We start from the raw sequence: 11,680 nt of genomic DNA, 5'->3' as shown, positions 1-11,680 counted from the left end.
GTAAGGGATCCTAGACTTAGAAAAATTCAGCTAAGTGTTCATACTTAGAGTTATTTTAGCCTTCATAAGTTGGCGATCCTTTTTCATGACCCTTATGACCTTTAAATATCAATTTTTAGGTTAATTCATGATCAGGAATGTCAGTAGGTGTTCTCGGCTAAGTTTCAGATTTTTTGGACTTTATTTGAAACATATTTGAAAGCTCAAACCAGTGGATCAACGCGATCTCGATGTGCCACATCGCCCATCACTTCGATGAATATTTTTTTCCAGCTCCCAATGTGAATTCCAATGAATCTACGTGGACTCGATGCGATGCGCTGGCTATCGCATTAATGCCAACAACGTGGTGTGTTGGTCTGTGCGTTGCTAAATTAGTTTTCAGTCATTAAAAATTCATGTCCTCAGGGATAATTAGGCATTTTCCCTACTTATGTCAGCCCCCAAAACACGAGATAAGCCCCTTTAGAGGCAAAATCCATTCATCTTTCTCAAAATTTCCCTAGAAGCAAACCCTAGGATCTCCAATTCAAGATTTAGCCTTCAAGAACACGCCATTATTCTTTGCATATTTGAATACCAAGGTATGTGAAGTGTTCATCCAAGAGTTTCCTTCCACCCTTGGAGTTCAAGAAACTCTTTTAAAATACAAGTTAATTGATTTCATGGATTTTATGTTGGATCTTAAATGTATTAATGATTATGATGTTAATGGTGATCTAATTCCATGATTTGTCCCAAGTTTCATGCAAACTAGTTAATTGTGAATTGAGTTTTGTGAACTACATGCCGAACTCTTGAATTTGCAAGTTGAATGTATAATCCATGATATTACTACATGTTTATTGATATGTAAAATACCCATGCTCCCTAAGTGTTTGTCAAATTGCTTACGTGATTTGACTAGTCCAAGCATAACATGTTATTGTGTGATTTCAATCATGCACAAGCTCATGTTTATCAAGTGTTTGACAAAAATATCTAAGTAAATGTATTATCAGCAAGCTAGTACCATTATGCTACTAAAGTCATGCAGTGATTTACTTTTCATGCTATCGAGTCCTAGGAGTATTTAATACCTAATAATTTAGCTGTATATCTAGATCCAGTGTTAGTTATATAATAGTATCAGTCATATCACGATCAATAGTTCAGTAATCAGTTCAGAACACAGTTAGTAATTAGTTCAGAAGCCAACAAACTCAGTTCAGTTCAGTCAGATAGTATGAATCAGTAACAGATCAGTCTAGCCTAGCACAATTTAAAGTTCAGTCCAGTATCTATTCAGTTGGAAGTAGGATTCAGCACTGAGTAAACCCAAGGATGGGCACTCACCTGCCAGCAGAGGGTGTGATCCTTAAAAGCAATCCTTGTATTCCAGAACTACGTAGCCAGTGTAGGTTGAGACATCAACCTGCCAGTTGAGGGTTGATGACGTGTCCTACCTGCCAGTTGAGGGTACCACCATTCTCATTCAGAGCACTTACCAGAAGAGGGTAGCTCAGCTTGTCTTTACCAGTGGCACGGTACTAACACCCTTCCAACTAGGGTTACTGGTTGGACCCCAATCATTTCAGAGAGGGGCATGTCAGATGATTTTCTCCCATAATCTCATTTTCAGATTTAGTCACAGTATAGAACTCAGTTTATTTCTACAAATTTAGGACTGTCAGGTACAGTCACTCAGCTCAGTATAGAATTCAGATCAGTTCTTCAGAATCAGGACTGTCAGATAGAGTCACTCAGTTATCAGATATGCAGTATCAGTAAACTTAGATATCAGTAAATCAGTAATTCAGAACTCAGTATCTAGTGATATGATGATCTCAGTTACAGTTTACGTATTCATGCATGTACTCTCATTCAGTTATACTCATGTCGTTCAGTCAGTATTGTTCATGCATATGAACCCATGCATCTCAGCCTACCTCACTTAGCATACCAGTACATTCAAAGTACTGACGCATACCTTTCTTTTGTGCTATGATGTCTTTTATCATAGGTTCAGACGCACGGGTTCCTAATCATACTTAGCAGGCCGAACTATCAGTAACAGACTTAGTGGTGAGTTCTCATTGTTCGAGGATAGACTTATTATTTCAGTATTTCAGTACTCAGTTTATTTTAGTAGTCAGAGTTAGTTGGGGACTTGTCCCATCAACTTCTTGTTTAGACAGTAGAGGATTTTTAGATCAGAGTATTTATACTGATGTTTAGTTTTGGTATTGATGTACCATACTCAGTATTTATTTATAGTTTTGAACCTTATGGCAAGTTTCCACCTAATATCCGCATAATTACAGTATTATTATTCAGTTATTGAAATAGGTACCAGTCATGGGTTAGCTTGTGGTTCCTCGGGATTATGAGCACCGTGTAGCATCCAGGGTACAGATTTGGGGCGTTACAGTGTTTGATCATCATCTGAAATATTCATTTCTGGATCATCCAATTTATCATCAAATATGTCTTATTATTGTTGTTCTTCTACATTCTGGTTCTCATTCTCTCTCAATTTTTCAACCACGTACATCCCGAACATCGGCCTAGCTGAATTACTAAGATAAGCATATAACTAAACCTGATCGATTATCTTGAATGGTAGTACCCTATGATTTTTAAAGGAGCTATGCTTGTAGCCGATGATGAGTTCTTCCGGTTGACAATTCAGTCCACAATAGCTGATGATTAAGTTCACTAAATCATCATACAAAACATCACTTTAGACTGCCATAGCTAATGTCTCTAGCATTTTACCCTTCTTCCAACGCCATACATATCGATTGCTCTTCTCGATCTATTCACTATGACATTCTACTCCTATTGTAATTGATCTCTCAATTAGTAGTATCTAAATAAAGTTATTTGTTAAGAAAAGTTAATAATGGCATCATAATAAAATTAATAGTATTTTTATAGTGCCGTAACATGATCCCCAACAGATGAGTAATCAATTGCAACAGGTGAAAAATATGTTGCAAAGGATCATTAATCTGTTACAACGAATGATTAACATGTTGGGATTCACATTACGGTACTATAGAACCTGAAGCTGATTCCAATAAATGACTCATCCGATATAACAGGTGAATTATATGTTGTAACAGATGGATAATCTGCTGCAACAAACGAAGCCCATGTTGGGATAGATGTTACTGTACTAAAGAACTTTTGAAGCTGATTCCAACAGATGAGTGATGTTACAACTGATAACTAACATGGTACAATAGATGAGTAACCTACTGCAACAGATGAGTCGTCAGTTAGAATCGAGTTCAGGTTCTGTTCCAACAGGTGACTAATCTAGTTCAACAGATGACTCCTATGTTACAAGTGATAACTCGTCTGTTACAATAGATGACTAATCTTTTCGATTCATGTTACGACACTATAGAACTATAAACATGAATCCAACATATGAGTCTTTTGTTGCAACAGATGACTCATCAGACGCAACAGATGAGTGATCTGTTGAAATAAATGGCTTTTATGTTGGATTTGTGTTCGGGTTCTATCCATTGTTGTAAAAACAACACAGTAGCGGTGTACCTAGATGACAAATTCAACTAAAAATTATAATTTTAATTACCAAAGTCACCTATGAAGTAATACCAAAGTAATGTACCAAATAAAATTTGACCTAAAAAATTAGTCAAGTAGCAGCAGTAGCGGTAACAACAATAACAATGGTCAATGAGAAGAAGATGATGATGATAATGAAGAAGAAAATGATGATAATGAAGTAGAAGATGATGAATAAAGCAGCAACAACAATGAACAACAAAAATTGCAAAAAGAGAGAAAACAATAATAAATGAGAAGAGAGAGAAACACACATTTTTTTCTCCATTTCCTGTTATATTAGGTTAACATTTGAATCAAAATGTAAATTAACAAACTTTTGGGCTATTCTCAAACTTCTCCAACTTTCTTAATCCATAATAAAATAATTGTCACCTACACTCAATTATTAAAACTTGAGTCACCTATACCTCATTTTGAAACTCTTTTGTCACTTTTAACTCAATTGCCCAACTTTCTCTGATTAACACTACAATAACAACAATAAAAGATATAATTTTCTCAACATACTAGAAGGTATATGGCCCGCGTTAGCACGCGCCCAATGTGAAGAATATTTTTTGATTAATTATTATGGTTTATAACACTTTTTTATCTAATTTTAAAATAATATATGTTAAATCCTTAGTCTCAATTTATGTGGTATTGATATATTTTTTGAGAGTTAACTAAATTTTTATATATTTTTTAAATATTTAAATTATTAATTATTGTGATTTATAGTACTTTTTCTTCTGTCCCAATTTATGTGATAGTAATAAAATTTAGAGAGTCAACAAATTTGTTTTACATCTTTTTAATTATTTTAAGTTATTAACTGTCAATTTTATAATACTTTTATGTAATTCTCAAATATATAATAGATTAAAATGAAAAGTAAAATAAACAAATATAGAAGAAAATATCTATTTAGGCAACACAAGCAAACATGTTGATCTGTTTCCTGCTCATCATCCTTTATCAATAAGCTAATAAATCACGAACGTCAATTTAAGTGACACAATGCTCAGATGACCATAATAACTAATTAGGAGTGATATAGTAAAATTATGATTGAATCAGCGAAGCAAACATATGTTAGTGACTTACAACAACTAACTAGAAGTGATATAGCAAAATTACTATAAAAAATATTTGCGAATTTTTTTTAAATGAGTCTCATATAAGATGTCAACTTAATTTAAAACATCAAGAGTTAATTTTATCATTTTATTTCTAATTTTTTATTTTTATTAAATATTATTAATTTTTTAGTACTTAGATGACTCATAATAATTAATTAGCAGCGATATTTAGGAAAATACGATTGAACCGGCTTAAACAAACATGTCATAAATGTTTATTTTTTTATTTTTTAAATCAAATATTATTAATTTTCTAATATATAAAAAAATTTATAACAATTAATAAGGAGTGATATAGTAAAATCACGATTGAAAGACGTCAATTTAATTTAAAACATCAAGAGTTAATTTATCATCCTATGTCTATTTTATTTTTTTATTAAATATTATTAATTTTTTAATATTTAGATGACTCATAATAATTAATTAGGAGCGATATTTAGTAAAATTATAGTTGAAGCAGTTGTAGCAGACAATTAAGACCTTCTATATACACAGAACCACACTAAATCCACACCAATTTCATAAAAGAATAAAGAGCGGGTGTAGTGGTACTCCGCACCTACAAACTTGAAATAGCGAATTCAACTATGAGGATGAAAGCTCAAGATCAAGGTTCAAAGCAAAGATTGAAAAACAACAGCTATAAGGGGTAAAAAGACAATTCTTTGTAGAAATAAATGCAGAAGTAACGAGTTTGAAGAATAAGAGAAAGCCCAGACAAGTATAGTAGCTTATAATACATGATTCGCTTTCACGAATCTTTTGGCAGTCAAGTAGGAGCAACTACGAGAACTGCCATCTCTTCTCTACCTACCCACTACAGTTCTGTTGTTCTTTTGGAAGGTGGCAGTTGGGATCTCTCAAACATCAAGTTCAGCAACTTGGTATGAGCCCTTAACTTGCTGTGTTCCGTACAACTTCTTTGGGTCTATGCAGAGGTACATGCAGTACAGTAAGGGCAGAACAAACTGAGACCTTTTTTTCGGTCAGCTCAGTAGTCCTTTGATAGGTTTTTTTTTTGGGGGTCCATTCTGGGAGCTGATTCTTCCTACTATAGTAATTATGCATCTGCTGGATGTTTTGTTTATCAATATACCACTTATTTCATCAAAAAAGAAACTGAGACCCTTTTATTTAGGTGAGAAAGTTGGTGTGTCTATACAAACAACTAGCTTGATTCATTAGAAGTTGGAATATTGATCACTTTTGTCTTGATCATAATGAAAAAAGGAATTAAGCATCTGTGAAAACCGTGGTGTCCGGGCTAGGTTGCTCGCACCTCGACTAATTACACGGGATACCTGCTACCTCCCACCAACAGCAACAGGTAGCAGGTCACTCAATCCACCAAGGCTAGACTAAATGGGAAGAAATCACCTAGTGTTTTTGTCTCCGCCGGAATTTGAACCTGATACCTCATGGTGCTTAACCCACGTCATTGACCACTAGGTCATACCCTTGGGTTAGTGGTCAATGAAATGAGTTGAGCACCTGTGAACATTCAAACAATCTTTCTTGCTATCGAAATCTTAAAAAAGATATGTATATGGGAATAAATTGCATAAGCAGTAAATTTCCAATGTGTAGAACACATAAACCAAGAATATTCTGTTAAACAATCTAAACGAAGAGAAATCTCATGCACCTGTATTCACAGTGACCAGAGCCAGAATCCAAACCATAGTTTTATAATCAACAATTAATCTACTGATCCCAGAAAGAGAAGTCACGCTCTCTCATAACTTTTCTCATTTCAGGTTTATTACGGAAATCCCTTTTTTTATCAGCTTTTTGAAATTTGACCGCCTCTTTGTTCTCCTGACGGCATGTTACTTTATTCTCTTGAGAATTGCTCTTGCCAGCCACCCAAGCCTGAAGCATTTCATCTATCTTGGGCTCTGGCAGAAAACCTTTTTGCTTCATTTCTTGATAGTATTTGTATGACTCCTCCAGCTTTCCATTCAGAAAGAGTCCATGTATCAACACTATATATGAACTTCGATCATGGTCCAAGCCGACTTTGCTCATCTTATTCCACAACTTGAAAACATTATCAAGGTGGCACCACCGGCAAAACTTTCGGATTAACATTATGTAAGTGTCATGAGTTGGAAAACAGCCCATCGTCTTCATCTTCTGCAAGTGCTCAAACACTTCTTCCCCCGTCCTCAGGCTACGAAGCAATGCATGGTAAGTTCGGACAGTAGGATGTATGCCTCGTTGAATCATCTCATTGAAGATCTCTTGGGCTTCATCTAGCATTCGGGCTTTACAGAGAGGCATGATTAATGAGTTATAAGTAACAGCGTTTGGGGAGAGACCATTCTCTTCCATCATCTTCATCACACTCCTAGCTTGTTTAACTAACCTTCCTTTTGCAAGAGCATGAATCACAGCATTGTAAACTTTAACATCAGGTGCAACCCCATTCAATTTCATCTCATCAAAAATTTTAAGCACAACATTGAGTCTACCAGTCCTCGAATAGCAAGACATGATACCACAATACGAAAAAACATCACGAGGAATCCCTTTTTCCTTCATCAACCTCCAAATCCTCTTTCCCTCACTTAAATCATCTAGGGACAGACACCACCCATTGAGAATGATATTCAAACTCTTCGTATTCAACGGGTAAACATTCCTATTGCAAAAAAGCAAGTGTTCGGCTTCTTTTACATTTTTATAGCGACACAGGGCAGACAAAAGGTCTTGAAATTCTTCCATTCCAATATCTAATTTAAACCGTTTAAAAGCATAAAAAGTATTGATAGCTTTTCCCACATCATGTACAGCACAATATTTCCTTATCATAATCAAGAGTGTCTGAGGATTAACAAGAGATGGCCCACCATCTTTCCCTCGTCTCATTTCATCAATGAGTGACCATGCAGTATCAAACTTCCTCATTTTACCAAGTATAGATATCATAGAATGGTATTGACGCACAGAGTGGACATAACCTGTTTGTTTGCTTGCCCAAATGAAGAAAGTGAATGCAACTTCCCAATTATTCCGTACACGAGAAAGAATCACAGTTACTAAATCGTGTGTAGGCCTAACACCACATTGCTCAAGTTTGTTATGCAGTTGAATAACATTGATCCCAGGTTCTTTGAAAATGGCTTCAATAGTTTCAACATCAGTTTCTTGACTGTTTTTGTCTTGAGTCGGGGGTCTATCGGAAACAACCGCTCTATCTCCCCTCTGAGAGGGTGGTGATATGGACTGCATACACTTAACATCTCTAGACTCTACTTCGTAGGAATATATTGGATATGTCGTTGTTGTAGTAGTAGTTTCAACATCAGAATCTAGTGAAGTAAAAGCAGAGAACCTGATTCCCCAAGTAGACCTGAAGAGAGCACCATTACGGAGAACACTGGTGGATCTAGGGAAAAAAATTAGCTTACTTGTTGGCAAATTGGTATTGTGGAGACTGTGAATTCCATGAAGGAACAAGGAAATTACAAGTCTTCGGGAGTTATATCTCATCACGAAATTGTTCGATCAAATGACTGAATGAATTTTTTTCGGTTACCCTCTTAACAGCCTTTGTCCCGAAGCTCTTTTCCTTTTTAACAGATAGACCTATTTACCTTCCTTTTTTTAGGCGTTTGGATAAACTAGTTTAGGTGAAGCGTGCAAAGCGTATATCTCACTTTGAATGTCACACTAAATATGATATTTATTTAAATAATAAAAATAAATATAATAATTAAATTTAATATTTTTTAAATATATATATATACCAAATATATTTAAGTAATTTATAAATATATAAGATACAAGTAAAATAAATTAAATACATTGATAATTTCTTAAATTATTATTGGTATCTTCAATAAATCAATAATTAGTGCTTGATAATCCATAAAGTTTTTCAATTTGACTTGATTTTAGTGTAGAAGTACGAAATTTGACCGACAGATTTTATGCTACTTCAATCCCTCTTATTGATCAATCGAAAGGAGACCTCTAAAATTAATCAGCCTCCAAAAGTTTGATCATCAACTCTCTATATTATCATCATCATCATAATTCATCACCAAAATACCTACAAAATCAATTCACCTAAAAGTAAATTAAATATTACAAAAATATATTTCTTAATGTAAAAAAAATAAATCAAACAATAAAAAATGATCTAACACCAAAAATAAATAAAACTTGTTTATGTGTTTATTGTAGATATCGTTATATTATTGTAGAAGGATTCTCAATTCATAAAGGTCCAAAAAAATTTCCTTCAAAAAATAAATTATCTAAATATGGTGTATTTTTATTTTTTACCAAGATTATTTATATGAATTTCAAATAAACTATTCTAATACAGATAAGAATTTTGGTTTTTATCCTTTTTCCGTGCCTTTTTAAGTTTTTGGGACACTTTTACTTTCCTTTTATCTAATTAATACACATTTGACTTCATGGTCTTTTTAAAAAAAAAATAAAAATGATACAGGTATTTATTTTTTAGCTAAAACCATCGATAGACCCTCAAACTTGTTTCAAAAATTCACTTAGACCCCTCAAATAAGATCTGTACCTATCAGGCCCCTAATCCCCCGAATTTTGATCCAATCAGACCCTTTTTGCCTAATCAGTAACAGGCATTGAGTGTGTACAATACACTCGCCTGACGTGTCAAAATTAACCAATTAAAAAAAATACGTGGCAAAAAAAATTATACGTGAAATTACTGATTTTTTCCATTTTTCTACTTAATTATCTATTTAATAATAATTTCTTAATTAAAAAAAAAAAAAGCACCCCCAACCCCAAGTCGTTGTCGTCTTCATCCCACCCCCACCCCGCCCCTCCCCCTCCATCAATTAAGTATTTGCCAATTTACCTCAAAATCTCCATTACAACTCTATAAAAAGACAAAGTGAGAATATCTCAAAGCTCAAATTTGGAATTCAACAATCAAATTACAACTATCTCAGTAATGGGTCATCACGGACACGGTATTTTTTCATTTCAGTAATGGATTTTCGTCTCAATTTGGAATTCAACAATCAAATTACAACCATCTCAGTAATGGATTCTATCTGTATGATTAACGAACTGGTTGAAAAATAGAGTAGGAATAGAAAGAGTGGGAAAAAGTATAAGATTTGAAAGTTGTAATGATAATCTCCATTTTTTTTCAGTGAAAAAGGACGACGGCAATGGTGGCAATGATAATCTTCCTTAATTTGTAATTTTTCCGTTAAGGGGAAGAAAAAGACCTTTAAAAAAAAGTTAAAATGGCCAGTGGCCTTTTGAGGTAGAAGACGGCCAAAAAATTAAAATGGTCAGTGGCCTTTTGAGGAAGAAGACCTTTTAAAAAAGAATTAAAATGGCCAGATTGCCTTTCTTTTATATTTAAATTTCAATTTTTTTTTTTGACATATCAATATTTAATTGGCTTGTCAAAACATTTCATTTGGCTTCACGCGCCTATCTCGAGTAAAAATTACGCGCAGTGCCATATAGGTAAAAAAGGCCTGATTGGATCAAAATTAGGGGGGATAGGGGCCTGATAGGTATAGACCTTATGTAACACCCCGATTCGCTGAATCGAAATGCTACACGGTGCTCATGACCTCGAGGGACCACAAGCTAACCCATGACTGATATCTGTACCTGTATACTGCAAATCATGATATAATAATGCGGAATAGATAGAACTGTAAGGCCATAAGGTTCAACTGAATAAAATCATATGGGTGAAAATACCCAAAACAACTAAATCTGAACGTAAATCTGAAAGCCTCTAAACTATCTGAATAAGGAGTTGAAGGAACATGTCTTCAACTAACTCCGTAAAACTGAACTAAAGAAATAAATAAATGAATCAAATCATACTGTCCTCGAATCAATGAGGACTCACTGTGTCTCTGCGATTGGAATGCTACCGCTACTGCTGGGCTGGATCTCGTGTCTCGAAACCTATGGTGTAACATGAAAAGAAAGCACCATAGCGCAAATGCGTCAGTACAACTGTAGTATTGAGTATACGAGGAAGGTAGGCTGAACATAACGGGTTTCATGCATGAACAACACTGACTGACTAATATGAACGTGGGAGTGCAAACACACATATATAGAAACTGGGACTGTGAATACGTGATAGCATGACCTGTAAGCTAATACATGGTTTACTGATAACTGTCATGACTGATACTGAAACTGATAAGATGGACGACTGTATCTGACAGTCCTGTATATACTGAAATCTGAAGAACACCCTGAGTTCTTTTACTGAGACTGATACTAAAACTGTGGGAAGTAGTGTTTAACCGACATGCCCCATGTATGTCGTTATGGCTAAGCTAGGGTCCAATTTCTGCCCCGACTGGAGGGGTGTCAATACCGTGCCACGAGTAAGGACAGCCTGTGAGTGACCCTTATCTGGCGGGTACTCAATGAGAATGGTGGGAACCCTAAACTGACGGGTTAAGCCACCTCATCAACCCTAATTTGACGGGTTAAAATGTCTCAACTTATGTTGGCTAAGTAGTTCTTGAACACAAGGATGACTACTAAGAATCACACCCTGAACTGGCGGGTGAGTTCCCATCCTTGGGTTCACTCGGTGCTAACCTCTACTCCCATCTGGAGGGACTGGACATGAATAACTGACTGTGCATGACTTGATCTTACTGAATTCCATTGACTAGCGGAATGTTACTGATATCTAACAACTGACTAATATCATGATGTTTTCCTGAGTCACATGACTGACTGAAGTATATGGAATCATAGCTTGAGTTCGGATATCATGAAACATGACATGGATCTAGGCACAGAGCTATAGTTTTCGGATATAAGTACCCTTAGGACTCGATGGAAGGAAACTGACACACATGACTGACTTGATTATAAGAGTAGAGTCCATAATTTATAATATCATAAGTAGAGATCTCATACTAGCCATGGTTATCAACAATGTATTTCATGGAAAGGATTTATCACATGGAAGT

General features: G+C 35.0%; 1 protein-coding gene across 1 annotated transcript; it reads right to left on the bottom strand.

Annotated features, from left to right (window-relative positions):
- Window positions 1-6,236: 6,236 nt before the first annotated feature.
- Window positions 6,237-8,333, bottom strand: LOC107876534 (pentatricopeptide repeat-containing protein At5g15010, mitochondrial). The gene has a single exon (XM_016723441.2). The coding sequence runs from the start codon at window positions 8,202-8,204 to the stop codon at window positions 6,414-6,416; it is 1,791 nt and encodes a 596-aa protein (XP_016578927.1). The 5' UTR covers window positions 8,205-8,333; the 3' UTR covers window positions 6,237-6,413.
- Window positions 8,334-11,680: the final 3,347 nt, after the last annotated feature.

The sequence above is a fragment of the Capsicum annuum genome, chromosome 1 (genome assembly GCF_002878395.1).
Source record: "Capsicum annuum cultivar UCD-10X-F1 chromosome 1, UCD10Xv1.1, whole genome shotgun sequence".
In the NCBI taxonomy this organism is placed as follows: Eukaryota; Viridiplantae; Streptophyta; class Magnoliopsida; order Solanales; family Solanaceae; genus Capsicum; species Capsicum annuum.
This window is presented reverse-complemented; position numbering and strand designations above follow the sequence as displayed.